The following is a 19,616-nucleotide window of genomic DNA, read 5'->3' on the forward strand; positions in this document are numbered from 1 at the left end:
ATCCAATATTGTCCATATGTCTGTCTGTCTGTTAGTCCATGCCCATTTGATAATGTGACTTATAAAGAAAAGAATCATATACTATGAAAGTACTATTGTTCGTGGGGGTACCAATTATCATGGTTTTCGTTGTTAGGTCAAACCACGAAATTTGGTCCCCAACGAAAAGGAGATTTCTACTGATGTTTATACTTAAAACCTCAAAACCATGAGTTCGACAATCCACAAACTTGTGTTTCTTACCTAATCCACGAAAACTGGTATCCATCAATTAATTTATTTTCACAGTATAACAACAGAATAAAAAAAAAATAATAATAAAAAAAACATTTTAAAAACTTAACATTAAAAACATGATAAACAGAAAAAAACAGTGTCACTAAGAAACAAACCTGCTTTTCTCATTTTTCCATGATGGAAAGTATTGCTGCGTGGGGGAAGTCGCCTTCCTGCCAAAAATAAAGCATGCAAACTAAACAAAATGCAAACATAAATTTCAAAAAGCAAAATAATTAAGAAAAAAAAAACTAGATGCAACTAAAATTAATAAGCTTTAGGGGAGCAGCCAACTTAATTTTACAATTTACATGCTTTTAAACCTCAAACCAATAAAATGAGTCAAACCAAGTTTAATTATTATAGTGAATTATAACACACACACTAACATGGCACATTTTCATCATATAAAAATGTATGAAAATGGGTAGATATTTTTTACAAGTTTTCTGTTGTAAGTAAATAAATACACCTAATCACATGTTAGACAGGAGCACATTACATCAAGGGTAAAAAAAAAAATTGTTTTTTTTCGGTACATTTTTTTGACATCTGGCTTATTCAATTTTTGAAGATATAGTATTTGGGAGAACTCATCATTAACCTGAAGATACATAAAGTAAAGTTGAAACTGTTTTTTTTTTTTAATTTGTGTGGTAACTATAAAAACATATCAAAAATAAGATTGCTGCAAAAATAATGTTTATGGTAATATAGCTAAAAACAAATTCAATATTCTGCCTTAGTATACATGTACCCCCTTCTTAAAGAATGTAACAAAATAAGCACAAGCTCAGAGCATCTCCTGTCGCCCATAAATGAAATTCCACAACCCAACACAAGAACAAACCTCCATTGGGGGATAGATCTTCTTGAGATTTGTGCATCACATTGTCAGCATTGCCTCTGTTAGGTTTGGCATACATTGACTGGGGTCTAGTCTTCTGTCTAAATGATCGTTCTCGTTTTACAACTGGACGGTGGACCTCCTCATCCTCTTTGTGTTTTTTCTCTTGGTATTGGCGGAATATTTCTTCTCGTCTTAATTTTTCTTCTAGTTTTCTTTGCTCTGTTTGTTCTTGTTTAAGTCTGTAGTAAAATAAACTCACAAAACATCACTAAAGAGATTGTTGGACATACAAGTACTTGTACAATTCCTTAATCAATGAAGAACTGATATAAATACATTATCACAACAAAATTGTCTTCAACTATAAAATTAAGTAGCTGTCTTTGTAAGAATCATGCAAAATCTGAAAAATGTGACACAACCCAAAAAAATGCTACATATTTTTTTAATTTTGTAATAATTTGTTTTAAACGGTCTATACTGTGAAATGTGTAACTATTCATTTAAATCTGCCTGCTTTTAGGAGAAAATCAACATTGAAAATTGTATTTGAGTGTCATTTACAGAGTTATCTACCTTAATTTTGAAATCTATAGTGCATTCTACATAACTTTAATCTCCTAAGAACACAGGTTATATGAAAAACTGAATGTAAATTGCTGAGTACTATGGCAATTCACACAAAATATAAAAAAAAAATATGTAAGCTTTTTACCAATGAATCACATTTTGCATGATTTTTAGCTGGAGTGCTACTTAAAAGCAAACTGTTTGATATATAAATAAAATATAGCAATACATACTTCTGGTGTATGAAATTCCTTTAATTTGTTGTTATAGTTTTTCAAGGATTGTAAATTATATCAAGTAGGTCCAATGGCAATAATATAGAATACATTCATTAAAAATTCTTGTACAGAGGATTAAATATGGCCTGTGTAAGCTTTATATTTATAAACAAAAGGACATACAATCAGATTTATCACTCATTTTGTCATGGGCTGGTCATTAATGTTGATATTTTACGCTGAGTTACAATGAGTAATATTTATTTTACCCATATTAAATCTGATAGTTTCCAATTCATGTTAATATTAAAGTTTGTTAGTGTCTGCACAAAACAAAAACATATGTCTTCTCGCTAACTGTTCTGAGCATTTTTGGTTCAATAGTTTCAGAGGAGTTGCGCTGACAATGTAATTTATGAGGATTTTTGGCAAGTTTCTAAGTTCAGCGGGGCGAAACTCCTACAAAAATTAGGGAATAAAAATTTCCTGGTAATATGCACAACTACATATGATGTTCTTGCTATATACCTAGTTTCGTAAAATTCGATTCAGTATTTTGAGAGGAGTTGCACTGACAAACTTTTGTGATGGACAGACGCACAAGCCAAAAAAAAAACATGTCTCCCCACCAAAGTGGGAGAGTTTTATGATATTAGTTAATGCAATTTGAATAGTTCCTGTTGTTTTTTCTGCAAAGATAAGTTGAGATTTGGAAAGGAATTTGAACTCATGCTTTGCCTACAAACCTTAAAAACAGCAAAAATCATTACCCTCAGAATATGATAAAAAAAAGTCTACATTCCACTATAGAATCTACATGTGCCAAACCTTTCTTGTTCTTTGCGTCTGTTCATTTCTATTTCTTTGTACTGTCGTTTCTTCTCTTGTTCCTCTTTTCTCTTCAACTGTTGAGCAATCAGTTTGTCCTTCTTCTTCTGGATTTCATCAGCTTCATCCTGAGAAATATGGAAATAAAATGAGCGGCCATTAAGATATAGTAGAACAGTAAATGTACTTCAGATTTTCATCTGTAAGCTTTTGTAAAATTTTGTTATTGCAGTTTTTAAGGTTCATGGCAAATTTGATGTACCAGGGAAGTAATTTACTATTCCATAAGGTAATGTGCAAGAAATTAACCTGACATAAAGATAAAGAATAACCTATAATCATGCACATTTTTTACTTTTTGTGTTTGTTTTTTTTTGTATTTCTTTGTTAATATAAAAGGTACAGCCTACATATACATTGTACATGAAAGGGTGGGAATATATACCATGGACAAACTACTTACTCGGTCTATGGAGGTTTCATCCTCACCAATGACAAATCCAATACCAGACATGTTCTGTCCTGATACATTCTGAGAATCATTACTGTCCTTTGAAACATTCTGACTAGATTTATCAAGTTCTGACTGGCTTTGGTTGGAATTAATCTGCCGCTGGCTGGCCTCAGCAGATGGAGCAGATTTATGTCTATTTTTACCCAACTCCGGTTTGGGTTTTGGAGCACTATCATTAAATGAGATGAAAAATTCATTTTTACTTGAGTCTTGTTCTACAGTTTTATCTTCAGCTATCACAGGTGTGGATTGAGCACTAGTTTGAGAAACATTTGTTGAAGGAGTTCGAGAAACATTTTGAGTTATATGACTAGTTTTATGTTGCTGTTCAACTGTTTGTGAATGAACTGTCACAGGCATTTGAGAATTATATGATGCAGGTACATTTCTATCCACAGAATGTGCACTTGTTTGTTGGTAGTTAGGCATAGGTGGAGTTGGTGTTTGCTGGTACATCTGTGCACCAGCATGACTAGATGGAGTAACAGTTGTCTGAAGACCAGGGGTTGGAATACCTGGCCCCATGGGACTAAAAGCAGGAGCAATATCCCTGGTGTGTGGAGACGATGTCAATGGACCATGAGGAGCAACAGGAAATGGAGGAGACTGTGCAAACATCTGCTGTTGTGGTGCCTGATAGGGATAGATTGAAGGAGAAAACCCTTGCTGATATCCATTGTAAGGTGGAATAAACTGGTTGTGACCAGTACCAGCAGGAGGTATAAACTGGTTTTGAATGCCACAGGTAACTGGCATATACTGGTTCTGACTAGCTACAACTGGTCCCACAGGAGTTTGCTGGAGATGGACATTTTGAGGATTATATGAGATTTCAGAACCTCCACTGACATGATGCTGAGGAGTCATGGCAACATTTGAACTTTGTACTTGATGTTGCACCTGACTTTGTCCTTGAGAAATATTTCTAGGTGACATTCCACTGGACTGCTTGAATTGTTCTTGCTGCAGTGATAAACGATGTATTTCACTTTGTAGGTCAGATAAATTCCTATCAAATTTATCTAATGATGTGTTGTAGGCTTGCATGGATTTTGGAACAGCTTTTCCGACTTGTTGTTCTATAGGTGGTGGACTGTCTGGAGTCTCTGGTTTCTCTGCGTAACTCTGAGCTATAACTTCAGCATCATCCTTAAACCACCTTTTACGAACATTTTCAATAGTCTGTTGAATGCCTTCTCGTGAAAATGCTCTTTGAGAAGTTGACATGGCTGATGAATTAAGATAATCTGTCTCCCCAGTAACTGTCCTACCAGGAGATGGAGAGTGTTCTTTCTTTGTAGATATTTCAGCAGACTGACCTGGTCTTCGCCCACCTACTGGTTGATTCTGCTTTTGTATACAAGAAACATCTTCAAAAGAACCACTGGATGAGCTCCTAGCCTCTTCTTCCAGAATACCATTTTCTGTTTCTCCTGGCTTTTTCAACACATGAAGAAAAGCAGTTTTACCAAGCTTCTGTCTTAATCTTTGTTGCTGCGCTTCATTTCTTTGTTTCTTCTTTTCGATAAGTTTTCGTTTTTCTTCAAGTTTCATTCTTATTTGTAAAAGTTCTGATGGCACTGGTTGATCACCAGAATTTTGATCTGGTTCCCCTGATGAACTTGAATCTTGCATAGTTTGTTGCCATGTTGTCCGACTAGATGTTGGAGCAAATGTTGTTTTCTTCTCTGTTTTGGCAGCACCATTGTTAGGATTTCGTAATGCAGATTTTTTACCTTCCCCATGTGTTGTTTCTTGCCCATGTTGCATATAAACTAGTCCAGAATTATTCACTTTCCCCAGTCCTTGTTTCAATCTGCGAATTTCAGCAAAGTTTGTAGTCAGAATTCTTTTGTCGCCTTTGAGTCCATCCTCAGTTTTTATGATCAACATTCCAGGTTTTTTAATGGAATAAATATCTTCAGCTTCCTTAATCTTATGGTCTTTGTGAATTTTGTGAGATTCATGATCTGAGAAATCACCAGAATTTCGACTGCACACACTACCTTCATGTGATCTTGACATTCTTTCTTCAGAAAGAGTGAATGATTGTTTATCAGTACTATCATTAACAATGGGAATACCAGCAGCACGAGCAGTCTCAGGCGTGTATACATGATCCTGGATGGTATAACTTAACTTCACAGAGTCTGCACTTTTATCAACTTCCTTTCCATGAATTCCACCACCAGAAATACTGAAGGCAGTAAAAGCATGTTTCCCTCGCTGAGATATCTCATTATCAGATAGCATATCTTCTGGTAATGGTGTTACTGAATCCGTAACACTGCTATCCTCACTGAGACTAAGAGAACCTACACTATCAACAGACTTTCCTTTAGAACGAGTTGGTGATCTTAATTCACGACCTGAAAGTTCACTGTCTCTCTTTGTAGGAGATTTCTTTTCAGTTGTATGACTTAACTCCTGTTCCTTGCTATGATTTGTTGTCTTTTCCTTGGCAGGTTTGAGTCGTGCTGGTAATAAAGGTTCTACATTACGAGTCACAGGTCTTGAATCTCCATTTTGTACATGACCTTCATCAACAACACTACGATGAGTCAAGCATGATGCTGCAGATGTAACACTCTGAACTTCCATAAAATCTGGATGGTCACGGTTGTGTAAATTTGAAGTTGTGCCATGAGTTACTTCCCTCTGGTTTGCTGGGTGCATCAATGTTGGGGGTGGAGTTGGATTACTATCATCTCCAATGTCCAGACTGCCAATCATATCATCAGAAAAGCTGTCCATAATGTCAGAATCAATGCTTACATTGGCCAATAGATTTGAGGAGGCGGAGCTGGTAGTTTGTCCTTGGTGGCTGACCTGTGGTCTGAAATAAACAGCATATATATTCCAATACATATAGGACTGAACATTTATAATTGGAAATTAATATGTACACGTCATTTGTGTATTGAACAGTTTATTTGGTAAGCATTGAAATAAGTCAAGTAGGCTAAACCCCTACATTTAATTACATGAAAATCCTTGAAAGGTGGTTTAGGTAGTCTAATACTTAAGGTGCATTTACAATACATATAATAATAAGTATGTACATGTACATTGTAAACAAGTAAAGCTGTATTTAAGAGTGCAATTTGCAGTAACAACAAGGAGAAGACAATTCCTATAATTCATTATAATACAGCCATGGTGAACTTGTTGTCAAGTAAGTTTAAAAAACATTCAATTTGACATTTTTTTTACAGTACAACCTGTCAAAATATTTATAAATTTCTGCTTCTAAATACATATGAAATGTAATATGATTTCTGTCAGTCAGATAAGCTTTTTTCAGTCTTGACAAAACTGTAGGTACATTGTACAATATTGTTATTTATTATCCATGACAATGTTTACTTATGTGACAGATTTAATACATGTATCTGTATACAATCAACAGGTGGTACCAGAGTAACAAACATACTCCTCTTTTTTGTCCTGCCAAGCCATCATAGTCTCCTGTATAACATCTCTCTCCTTGGCAGAACTTAGGGACAATGACCTCCTGTCACTTTTTTTCACCTGGGTGACTGAAATTGTAAAGAAATCATATGCTTAATTACAAGCCCTGGCTGTACATATAAGATTTTTCCATTGAATTAAAATATCCACTTGATAAGTTTAGTACAATCTACACATATAATCAAATCGTCTATACATTTTTCCCAGTATACTGTATAATGTACTAGTATAACTGTGAGCAAATTTCATTAAAGGATAACACCATTCCCCAACCTGAGTAACCATAGGGTAAAAATATAAACAGAAAGTTGATGGCTTCATTCTGAAATCCATTTCTAAGATATGGCACAATCTCATGTAAGCATCAAAGAAACTTGGACTGATTTCATTCTGTTTCAAATGAAAGCTTGATATGCTTTGTAGGAATTTAATATGATACAAACATATCACTGATTATTTCCCATACCCTAGGTCTGCCTCTGTAAGGCAACAAGGTCAGAGACTGAACATACACATATATCTTAGTAATATTCATGAGAAAATATTTTTGAACTTAACTATTGAAAAAAGACAACCAATAATTTAAAAATCTCAACCAAACAAAGTAAATTAAAATTCAATATGTCATAAGAAGTGACCTTTCTAAGAAACTCTTCAAATAAACAATTACTGTAAACAAAGAACTTTTCGTGCCAAGTTCCGAAGAGCAAAAATTTAACTATTGTGAAAGTTTTCCTGAAAAAACATTACAGTACAATTTGATGAATGAGTGACAATTTAAAACTGTGCGAAAGTAGATTTATAATAGAAACCACATGAAAAAGGTGCAAAAATTTCCCAGGTTACAGTACAGTAAATTTAAGACCATTTATGTAATTTAAATATCTATTAAAAAAATAATCTTCAATTCTTTAAAGGATTGTTTTAAAAAATAGCTGGAAAAACCTTCAACTTAAAAAGTCATCCAATGAAAAACCCATAAAGCTTAATCTTTGTGCAAATAAGTCAATAGTGATACAAGTAGCTACACCAGAACAGTTTCTCTAAAACCAATAGATAAACATCAGAATGTATTAAAAATGTGTTCTCTATAGAAACCAGTCACTTCCAAGCCATTTATAATAACAAATAAGGAGTGTTAACTTACAAATCCTTCCTCTATCAAAACCTGGATAAACTTAATCACAAAAAAAAGTCATTAAAAAATTATCACAAATTTATTACAATCAAATTATAGCAAATAAAATGGTTAACTCCATAGAATAAACAAGGTTTCCCTTTGATTGCATGACCTTCACCTAATGAAATGTCGAAAGTATTAAATGGACAACAAATGATTCAAACTTTCTATCCTGTTATAGGTATTTTAGTCTAAGTTTTAACAATAGTTCATGTCAGACCTTATTAAACCTTATAATTATGTACAATGCAAAACTTTTTACACAATTATTGCAATGTTTTCATTATTATTAAAATAATAATATTACAACTTAAATCCAATGTATCAAAGCTCATACTATGAACATCTCAGAAACAAAAATAAAAAAAAAATGTCCTTTCATTGCAAACATAAAATCACCTAGAAATTTCTGATCATACAGTAAAAACAAAACTGCTGAAGCTAACCTAGATTATTTTCTGCAAGCATTATTCAAAACTTCATACAATTGGATCATACCTGGAGGGTGCTCTCTTTCCTCTGACCTCATCTGACGCTTAGGCAGTAGAGGTTTGTGAGGTATAACATGGGCCGCGATCCCCTGAGGAGAATGGAGGCCAGAGTCATCCATGGAACACTTCTTAAAGCTCTGTTTTGTTACATTACTGATCTGGACATCAGGTACTCTGTTACTGGTGAGGTTTTTAGCTGTAGATGGTCTGGAGGCTACAAAATGTATGAAGCAAGAGAATATGATTGATATTCTTGTATTCAGGATAATTTATTTCTTTTTCAATGTGGACACTATATAGACAAGATAGCAACCTATAACCATATGTCCCCTGCCGCTGCAAACAAAAAACGGAACTCCTGTTAAATTGGTTGAATCAAAATGTTGGCATCATATGATCAACTACACATAGTGACTTACAATTTCACAAAATTTGAACCAAATCTGAGGAGTTGCATTCACAAAGGTATCTTACAATATACTTTTTTTTTTGGAATGGGTCATTTAACAACAAGATTTTCTTATAATTTAAAGAAGATTCAGAAATAATTGTAAATTTGTTCAATTGTAGCTTTGAGATACTAATTTAATGTGATTTATTCCTTGTACAGTACCCTAAATTTACATTCAAACCAACTTTAGCATTAAGCAATAACCTGTCTTAAGAATTTATGATTACAATATCCCTATGTAGTGCACTAACTCTATCTTAAATTAACCTGTATATTAAAACCACATGTCTAATGTGACCAAAATTTTGCTTTCCATACTGTCAGTTAAGGAGGTAGACCTAGGGTAAGGGACACAACTCTTACGTAATCATTGTAATGTTTGTATTCAGCATTTGACATCAATCTCATGTAAGCATCATAGTAACTTGGATTAATTTCATTCTGTTTCAAAGGAAAGCTTGATAGGCTTTGGTGAAATTGAATATGCTACAAGTATATCACTGATTTCAAAAGTAATGTCCCTTACCCTTAGGTCTACCTCCTTAAGACAGGATTCACTGTATGTACAAATATTGAAGTTACACCTTTGCCTGACTATTGTGAAACAGTAATACTGAGTTTCTGTGTATGTTTGTTCAATGATAGTGTTACATACCCAGTGTTCTAGGATTCCATTTTCCTGTTACCCAGTGCAAGTGGAAATTTGGACAGGGAAAGTTGTTTTTTATGCACCATTTTCCAGATGGCAAGTAGAAAATTTGAATTTTTGACAGAATTTGTGAAGTTCAGAAAGCAGATTTTAACTGTCTGAAAAGTTAATCTTCATTTAGAGTTTATCCGTGGAAACCCAAAATTTTGAAAAACCCTAGAACTCTGTTACCTTACATGTATAACCTGTCATCTTTACATACATGTAACTGAAACAAAATATTTTTTAAATAATGAAGATAGAAAACAAAATAAAGCAATCAATTCTAAACCTTCTTCCTTTGATGTCACAATAACTCCTGGTGCCCTGTCTATCTCAAACCAGTAGAAGAGGTCAGCAATTAGAGCATACAGATTCTGTTTAAGATTGTTATGAGTGTATAGGAAATCTTCATAAGTGAGGTGGAAAATGTTCCATGGCAAGTTCTGTAAACAGAATCCCTTCACTTTTGTCAGGTTGTACAAAGAATCAGCAATGCCAATGTTAGATTTTAAGCAAATGTCTGGAAAAAAAGAAGGAAAACAAATTCAAATATAGCAACAATATCTCATATATAATAATTCAAAATACATATATGTATGGTGGTGATAAGGCAAAATTTACCTCTCAAAATATCTTTCTTTTGTATAATTCTAACAAAGCAACGTACAGCAAAAGTACTAAGTATGAACCTAACTGCTTGTGCTATTCATGGGTTTGTCACACATGGAATGTTACATTTTTACTAACAAAGTATGAAGTCACATAACACTGACTAAGTCTAACCTTTATAAAAAAATAAAACGTAACTATTATCAAAAATTAACACAACTAAAATAAAAGAACTGGTACATTAATCACATATGATTTTACAAGGTCTACAAAGCAGAAATTGGCAAAATAGGAAGTAAATATACCTTAAAAAAATGTTGTAACAATAAAATCCAGATTTGCAATAGCAGAGTTCCGCTAAAAAACATGTCTGAGTAATTTAATCTACCTTGTAACTTGAGTTTCTCGGGGCAGTAAAAATGGATAACAACAGCCAGACAGCAACCATCTCCAATGTCATGTAGGAAATCTTCAATGACTGGAACATCAATGGTGGTTTCTCCTGATCTACTTACTATACGCACCTATAAATGTAAACCATATCAAATTTGTCAACCACATCTACTAATCATTGGTATTGTTAGCCTGATTTAGAAGGGCACCATGTCTTTCTTGACCTTGGCCACAACCTTCTGCTCTTTTAACTTGACCCTCAACGACCTTGTGCCTTTTCCTGTTTCAATATCATTTTGATAATTACCAGAGCTGTAAATCTCACAAAGGTGTTAATTGCTTAAAATAAACAAAAAAATTCATACTCTTTCTTACCTTCTTATAATTGATTTAGAATATTTATCCAAATAAGATAATGAAATCAAAAGCCTCTAAAACCAATCCGCAGTAAACATACTAAAATTCCATTAAGGGAGAAATCAGATAATACACTAGTCATGATAACAGACTCTATTTCAATTATTTTAAAAAAAGATAAAAAATATTCTAATCTTTATCGACAATATCATATTGTTGCATGAGGTGTATGCACTTCTGAGGACATTACGATGGATTTCAACCAATCACAAATCAATTCAACCATGCAGCATTTACTTGTCTATTAAAATACGTTAAGATCAAACTCCTGTACTTTTTACAGAATCCCAGTGAGGGCTACTTGAAAACAAAAAAATAAATCATAATTGTGACATCCTATGTTAAAATTACAATAGTAATGTGGTAATTACAAAATTGTATCGAAATTACAACAAAGATATACAATGTCATAAATTCAACATAACCATGTTTTAATTTTGACATTGTATGTCCTAATTTCGACATAGGATGCTGAATTTTGACATAATTTTCGTTTTCAAGTGTTCTTAACCAGATTTCGTAACTTTCAGCCATGATAATAATGAGACCAAAAACATGCAGGAGTTTGTGGTCTTATGTAAATAAATATATAATAAAAGAACAACCACAGCAATGATGGTCTTATGTAAATAAATATATAACAAAAGAACAACCACAGCAATGATATGCCCATTCCATCTTTTCTTCATTTAATAGTTCCCAACATATTAGAAAATATGACACAAAAAAATGATGGTTCCTTCAATGGAGACAAAAATTCTACCTACAATAATTAAACATCCTTCCAGCATTTTTTTCAGTTTTCATGTGGACAGAACAAACAGACAGCATTTACCATTAAATACCTGTCAAAAGACAGCTCCATACAAAAAAAAAATGAAATAAAAGAAAAGAATCTGATCAGGTATTCAATTAATCTTCATCCATACCTTCATCTTGGACTCCCCCTCCAGAACCTGGGACCCTTTCTGTTCTTTATTCTGGACAGTACAACAAACTTTATTGATCCAGAAGTTCACTGCTTCCTCTGTATCTGTTGGTATCTCACTGGATGCATTGAAAACTGCAAATCTCCTATCAATTAAAAAATCAGATATAAATGCTTCAGGAACTGTGGAGCTAGGCTCTGGCTGTCTTAAAATAATTGCTGTTTGCATTTTTCACTTTACATAATTTACTTTTAAGGCTATTTTTAAGTACGTCTCAAATTTAGCATCAACAGCTTTTTTTTAATTTTTACTTAATTGCAAAGCAATAAAACTTATTTTCTAAATTATCCGTACATTTGCTGACATACATGTATTTATGTTTTTATTTAGATCTGAATTTTAAAAATTTATCAAGGACTTATCCTTGGTAATAGCATATTCATGTTATTTTATTTATATCATCATCATAAATAACTAGGCGACAATTTCACAAAAAGTCATAAGTGTAAAAATTGATCGTAAGTTATGACGTAACAATGCCATTTTCTGTTATGAGGTCATTACTTATGATCAACTTTACACTTTTAATTTAATTTCAATTTTTTGTGAATTTGATGCCAGAGGTTTAGCTAGGATTTTGAAACCTGTTGCTTTTGCTAAATTTAATGAAAATCATATGAAAAGTGGCTAATTTTTGTATCTTTTTAGGCCAAATTGATTAGTCACTTGACAATATGATTAGCCAATGACTCAAGTGACAGGTTCTATTTATTCACTGAAAATAACATCAGGTGACTTTCTTGGTAAATATCATTCAATTTTTAAAAAGACCTAATAAAACGGGAATAAGCCTGAGACAAAAGTAGCTATAATTGGATGACAAAAACACTGAACAATACTATATTCATGTCCATGTATATTAATGCTTTATAAGAAAGAACTTGCTAAAACAAAATTCCTACACCTTGCTTGAAAATGATTTATTTTTTAATTTCAGGATGAGAATTTTTTACATAGATTTGCAGTGAGCTGAATATTTAATGCTATCTCACAGAAGCAACATCCAGTTGGACACATCTTTCTGACTCCAAGCCACCATGTCATCACTCTATAAGTAATAAGCCACATGCTTAGAGCAGAAGCAGTGAAAACTAATGATTAAATACTGTAATTGTACTTCTACATATATTTCGCAGTCATGCACTCTCCGCAAAATAAGTACATGCTAAAGAGAATTTCTTACATTATTCTTTAGGCAAAAACTAGGATTTCAGTGAAAATAAGGACCTGCGAATATGTTTAAAGACCAATAACTGTGAAATTAAGTACCTGCGAAAATAAGTACAATTATAGTATTTGGTTGGACATAAATAGGAACACAACCTCCAGAACTTGAAATGAGCATGCAACCACCAGACCACAAAGGGTGTTGTAACTTTTGGGGGTGAAGATGCTACCACCAAACCACAAAGATTGTTGTCAGTTCTGGGGGTGAACATGCTCCCATCAGACCACCAAGGATGTTGTAAGTTCTGAGGGTGAACATGCTACCACCAGACCACAAAAGCTGTTGTCAGTTCTGGGGGTGAACATGCTACCACCAGACCACAAAGGGTGTTGTAAGTTCTGAGGGTGAACATGGTACCACCAGACTACAAAGGCTATTGTAGACTGTAAGTTCTGGGGGTCAAGTTTTGTTGTATATTTACCTGACAGCCTGCACTACTTTTTCTACACTGAGAACTTCGCCAATGAAAGCCATCATCAAACAGTCTATCAAAGCAAGGTGAGCATTCTGAAATACAAAAAAAAAAAAAAAAATAGAAATCTGTGAGTCAATCCCCACTATTGATACTTTGCATCCCAACATTAGTATATGGTCAAAATGTAAGCCAAGTTGTCAAACAGGAAGTTGATGTCATCCTAGCCCATGATATGGCATACAGTCCTTGAAACTATCCGTGCAACAGTTTGACGGAACATTGACTGCTGACTGATTGATAACCGATGACCAGTGACCCATCTGCTCGCAGTTTTGTTATGTAAAATGATAGATGATCTGTATCAAACAAAAGAAATGTTAAATAAAAGTACAAATTAATGTTAAAATCTAATGCATTATGTAAATATGTGTATAATTGACAAAGAAAAGAACGAAAACTGTAAAATACAGTGACCATTCTGTGGTCATGTGATGGGATCCCCAGTTTAATGAATCGGTTTGATGGATCGGTTCAGGTATTGTACCTATATAAAGCTTGTGCCAAAATATCAATATCAAGTGACTGTGACAAGTAGTTGCATAAAAAAAATGTTCCTCAAAAAAACAAAAAACAAAACAGAATGACAGAATGAAGGATATGGGTAGAACAGTATACCACCATCTCCCAGGGATTGAGGGTGGAATATCAATACTAAATAGACGTCAACACTTTCTTAAACTGCAAAGGAATTTTTATATTGCATCTATGTTTCACCATCTAGAAAAACAGCATATTCAGAAAAAAAAAGGATTTAATAACTTTTATACAATCTTTTGACAAACAGTCTAAAATTCCTCTAATTTTGCTAAATGTCCACACTTCCTGATCTATGTGAGCAAAAATGTTTCACACGAAAGACTTTTTTGTTCTATCCAGACAATAAGTTCAAAATCTTTTTTTCCTAAATATTTTTAAAGATTAGCCTAATAGGATACCTGTTGAAATGGAGCATTCTTCATCAGTACTGTCTCTGTAACTTCAGTATCATCTGGCTCCACAACATGGATCCCCTTCCTGGATAATACCTGTATTATACTCCAATGGCCTGCAATATGCATACACATACAGCACATTAAGTAGTAGTCTTTGTAAGAATCATGCAAATTCTGCATTGTGATACAACCAAAAAAGGCTACATATTTTTATTTTTGTCAAGAAGTTGCTTTATAGGTTTACATGATGAAATGTTTAATTATTCATTCCAATCTGTCTGCTCTTAAGAGATAAGTCACATTGAAAATCTTACAGTTTCTATTTTATTTTATTGTCATTTACAAAGTTATCTCCCTTGATATTGAAGTCAACAGCTTATTCTATATAATTTATATCTCTCGTGAACAAGGGTTATATGAAAAGCCACATGTAACTGTCTGTTTACTTAAGCATTTTAAACAAAATATCAAAAATAAAAACATGTAGGCTTTCCAACCATGAATCACATTATGCATGATTCTTAGATGGAGTGCTACCGTATTTTCCAGACTATAACTCGAATTGCATAATTTTGACCAAAATCGACGATAAAAACATAAATAAGTCGAATTTGGCAGATAAGTCGATGGTCAGACATGTGCATTTATATTGTACGTGCCAGCGGAGATCGGAGTTGAGCGGTTTGTTTTCAACAACATATTTTTCCAGCAATGTTACTACATATTAAGATTTCTGAATTAAATAAATATCTGTGTTTTTGTTAAAGTGTACATTGTCCACGAGTTCAATTATTTTTATTGAATGGCATGTCAATGGCTCTGAAGCCATAGATCATTAGGAGTATGAAATCCTAAACATGTCAAACGTGGGCATACATGTGTGAAATAAGTGGGAAATTCGTTTGATGAATTGGTCATAATTACGAGTGGTAATTAGTAAACAATATTACCTGGTATTACAAAATACAATAAAAAATAATTGTTACCTGCAAATTTGGTTGCAATTAGCCACTTAGATAACACCTTAACTAATTATAATTTGAGCTACATGCGTATGTGTTACGACATACCATAAATTGGTATAAATTTTCATCTTAAAGGACTGATAACTCCAAAACACTCGTTAATGTTTTCCAAATTAAAAAAAATAGTTTTGTTAACGTATCTTCTAGAGTATATTTATACATTTTAACAGTTTCAAAGTTTCAGAGTTTTTATTACATCATTGTTATCATTCATAAAGGATAGTGGCAATGATCAATAATATTCGAATTTAATCGCCGGTTTGACTGTTTGAGTGATGGCTTTCATTGATTGCAGTTTACCAAAAATTTTTAATTAAAGCAATCAAAAGTGAACTAAACAAATCTAATGAAATACATTGTTGATGAACATTTTTCTTGAAAAATGCTTAAATACATGTCCAAGTGGACAATAATTCGAGGCTGACACTTTGCTGAAAAAAAAAAATATTGACTTATAGTCCAGAAAATATGGTACTTAATTTTATTGGAAAATAAGTTAATACAGTGAAACCTGTATAAAATGAACACTTTTTGGAATAAAAAATAGGCTCATATCAGGCACATACGTAGGTACTGTGAGAGTATTATTGTTCGTGGGGTACTAATTTTCGTGATTTTCATGGACTAGACAAACAACAAAATTTGTTTCCCGATGGAAAGGAAATTTCCCATTTGTTTGTATGGTAGAATTGTTAAATCCACTAATTCAAGAATCTACGAACTGATTTTTCTCTTAACCACGAAAATTGGGACCCACGAATAAAAGTACCTTCACAGTAGTGTAAGTCAGTGCATTATGACAAAAAGGACTGGAGAAGATGTGTAGTTTGGACAGATTTCCAGATTATTCAGGATGTAATTAAGGAGTGTCTCAGTGAATCTTTGAATAGCTGGTTGAAAAACCTCAATATCAAACATTAAGTGTTGCTTTTAAAATCCCATCATAGGTCAAAACCAGTTAATGATTACTATCAATTAAAATCCTACCTCTTCTAAAAAAATAATCAATATCCCAGCTACATGTACAAGTATATACAGAGTAAGCTATAAAAGCTGACCAGTTTCTGGGACTCATCATCAATTAGGGCTTGCTATTCATTAAAAAGTCAGATATGAGTCCTTCGATTCGCAATTATAAAATCCCTGTGAGAACCAACCCAGTATGGTTGAAAATACCAGGGGGTCTAGATTTCTAGAGCACTTGTCCTTTTGCCAGTAAAATAGAAAAAAAAACTTGTGTGTGAGGCAACCTCCGAAGAAAAGTTAATTTGATAAAATAAATACCTTGCCACTGTGAATGAACATCTCCAAACATGTTTCTACAGGCCTGACAATAAAGTTCACTTGTCACCATCATATTAGCCAATCTTGGTTTAACATGAAGAAATCCCTGAAAAAGTTGATCTCAACTTAACATGAAATATAAAATGTACATTATACATAACCTTATATTATTGAAGTTTTACATGCATATTTACCAACCAAATGGTCCAAACGAGGAACAGAGCAGTTATACTAATATAGAATTCATATATACTGTGTTCCTCTGGAGGAAGGCATGTGTTATGGAGGTAAAAAGTATTTAAAAAAGCTTAGGAAAAATTGGGTTATACATGTACTTTGTATATGGGGATAATATTTTCTGCAACTAATCATATATATGTATATTAGTATTTTTGACAAAAAATAAGTGTAATTTAATTCAAAAAGCCACTTAATTGTAGTTCATGAATTTGCTAACAAAAACATGGTTAAAATATCGAACCTCAGCAGTCTGGTAAAATGGCTCCTTAAATTCTGCAGGTATTTCATCTCTGTAAGCTTTTTCAAGAATCCATGCTAATGATGCCTGTAACTTGGCCTGAAAAGAAAGATATCAATGTCTTAAGACAAAACAATAAATTTGTGATTTGTTTTGGGAAAGAGTGAGTGAGCAAAAATGTTACAGACATGACAGTGTATATTAAACCAAAATACAGAAAATAGGATTAATTAGACCACAGTACAAATAATGTTTCCACTTTCCCAGCCCTAAGCTCCAGGCTTTGTGTAGGTAGGCCGGAAAATTTATTTTTTTTTCAAAAAAAAGTTCATATGAATCTGTTACCATGATCAAAGAAGTGAAAAATGTTGCTTTGAAAATTAAAAAAAAAAAAAAAAATTGTCAGGAATGGCAATAAAATTATTTGAGTAAGGCCAACTTTTATAGGTAGGTAGAGTAAGCTACTAAGGGGACACAAAATTTATATTTTGGCCTCATATAAATGTAAGATTAACATCATACTAACTATTAACAACTGAACGGTCTCTTTTTACATAATAATTGAGGAAGTCTTAAAAATAGTCAAACAAGTCAGACAACCTCAATATGACTCTAAAATGTTAATTTTTAATATGTAATTGATGTTCAAATATCACGTTGGGTATTAGTGTTTTAATTATCAATGTATTTAATATACCTGCTCATTTCAGGCATCTCTTTTTAATTTTCAATATACAATACAAGTGTTTCATAAGAAGGGGAATTTTTTTAACAAACTTTTGCATATTCAAACACATCAATGCAGCATCTTATCTTTCAAACGAGCTAAGGCAATGCATACTTTAATGTATTCCAGGTCATTTAGGCAAAAGAATGGTATCCCCTACCCATCTACATGTAGCATCTGGCATGCTGAAAGCCACTGCAAATATGAAATTACAATAGGATCATTGCGTTAAATTCGAACTTTTTTATTTAAAAGCTTGAGTCTGTCGGCCATCCTTGCCATTGTTTGCAATCTGATTTTTTAAAAAGAATCAACCCTTACAGCACATGTGTGGATTAAGGTCGCCAGAAGTTACATGCATGCAAATTTATCTAGGTTGATTTTTTCACTTGCAAGACAATAAATGTATCAACACCTATTTCATGTATTTTATGCATTTTAATTGTGGATATCAAAGAAAATTATACAGGAAAGCTTCAAATAGTAGAAATAATTCTAAGTTAAGGCATATTACAACAGAAACAAAAATTTATGAAAATGACAGCTAATGCAGCTTTAAATACATAGAAAACATGTGTAATGAAGACCATTATCCAAGTGACTTCACCAGTCATTTTGATTTAGGTCACTAATTTTACGGAATAAAATATACTTCTGACACAACAAACTTAAAGTTGATAATGGCAATTTATTGGTTAATTTAATATTTAGTTTCACAAATAAAAGATTGCAAAGACTGCTGAATTTTCTCATCAGGTACATGTAGGCCATTTGCTTTAGTTCAGGAACCTTCACCTGATAGGGTAAAGAAACTGTATACAATTTTTAAAATGGTAATATTTTGCAATAATTCTAATGATATCACAGACCGTAAGAACCAAATGTTTACAATATGGCGCCCAGAATTAAGAGGTGAGCTATAGAGAAATTGAATTCCAACTGCGTAGTACAGTGTAGTGGTATTTTATTGGAGTACAATTTTACAGTGATACAATGTGCCCACTATTTCAACCAAAGAACGTGCCGAAAATGTATAGATATACAATAGTCGACTGTTAAGCACATGTATTATTTTTTTGTATATACAAAATATATATATATAGACATAATGTCAGAAGTACCTTTTGGGAGTCATACTCGTCCATTGGAACAATTTCAATAACTTCGTCCGTTTCATCCATTGTGGAAACAATGTGGGATTAATTAGAATCGCTATAAAAATACTAGTCTACAATATCTGTCAACGAAAAATAAGTCTTTTAAGACATTGCAAAGCGAAATAGGAACGAATGCAAGTTTTGACAGCTGAGACAAGGCGACATTTTGACGATTTGCTTTAGAAAATACAAAAATATTGACGGAAATCAAATAAAACACAAAAATTGGACTTTTCGAAATCGTCCGTGCGAAAAATCATTCCAAAGTAAGGTCATTTTTTCCAAGTAAGGCAAGAACATTATCGTCAAATGTTTTTCCAAAATAATTTTGCATTGCGCACTCTCACTGACCACTTCCGCTT

At 33.0% G+C, this 19,616-nt stretch overlaps 1 protein-coding gene across 6 annotated transcripts in view; it reads right to left on the reverse strand.

Annotated features, from left to right (window-relative positions):
* Positions 1-19,616, reverse strand: part of LOC148598618 (calmodulin-regulated spectrin-associated protein 1-B-like) — a 32,315-nt gene extending 12,699 nt beyond the window's left edge. For 2 of the 6 annotated variants that reach the window (XM_088562045.1, XM_088562044.1), the window contains exons 1-15: positions 19,219-19,602; positions 17,374-17,469; positions 16,893-16,998; positions 14,587-14,696; positions 13,598-13,683; positions 11,889-12,033; positions 10,538-10,673; positions 9,830-10,060; positions 8,406-8,612; positions 7,875-7,904; positions 6,690-6,795; positions 3,206-6,092; positions 2,743-2,870; positions 1,127-1,365; positions 393-449 (exon numbers count right to left, since the gene is read on the reverse strand). In XM_088562045.1, coding sequence (XP_088418171.1) covers positions 393-449; positions 1,127-1,365; positions 2,743-2,870; positions 3,206-6,092; positions 6,690-6,795; positions 7,875-7,904; positions 8,406-8,612; positions 9,830-10,060; positions 10,538-10,673; positions 11,889-12,033; positions 13,598-13,683; positions 14,587-14,696; positions 16,893-16,998; positions 17,374-17,469; positions 19,219-19,278 — 4,624 coding nt within the window. In that variant the 5' untranslated portion in view covers positions 19,279-19,602. Of the gene's footprint in view, positions 1-392; positions 450-1,126; positions 1,366-2,742; positions 2,871-3,205; positions 6,093-6,689; positions 6,796-7,874; positions 7,905-8,405; positions 8,613-9,829; positions 10,061-10,537; positions 10,674-11,888; positions 12,034-13,597; positions 13,684-14,586; positions 14,697-16,892; positions 16,999-17,373; positions 17,470-19,218 lie in introns of all 6 variants that reach the window. The other 4 variants (XM_088562047.1, XM_088562046.1, XM_088562049.1 and 1 more) reach the window with 2 other exon arrangements.

Source organism: Perna viridis, chromosome 14, assembly GCF_037379345.1.
Source record: "Perna viridis isolate PV_CMFRI_1.1 ecotype Kerala chromosome 14, ASM3737934v1, whole genome shotgun sequence".
NCBI classification, from domain to species: Eukaryota; Metazoa; Mollusca; class Bivalvia; order Mytilida; family Mytilidae; genus Perna; species Perna viridis.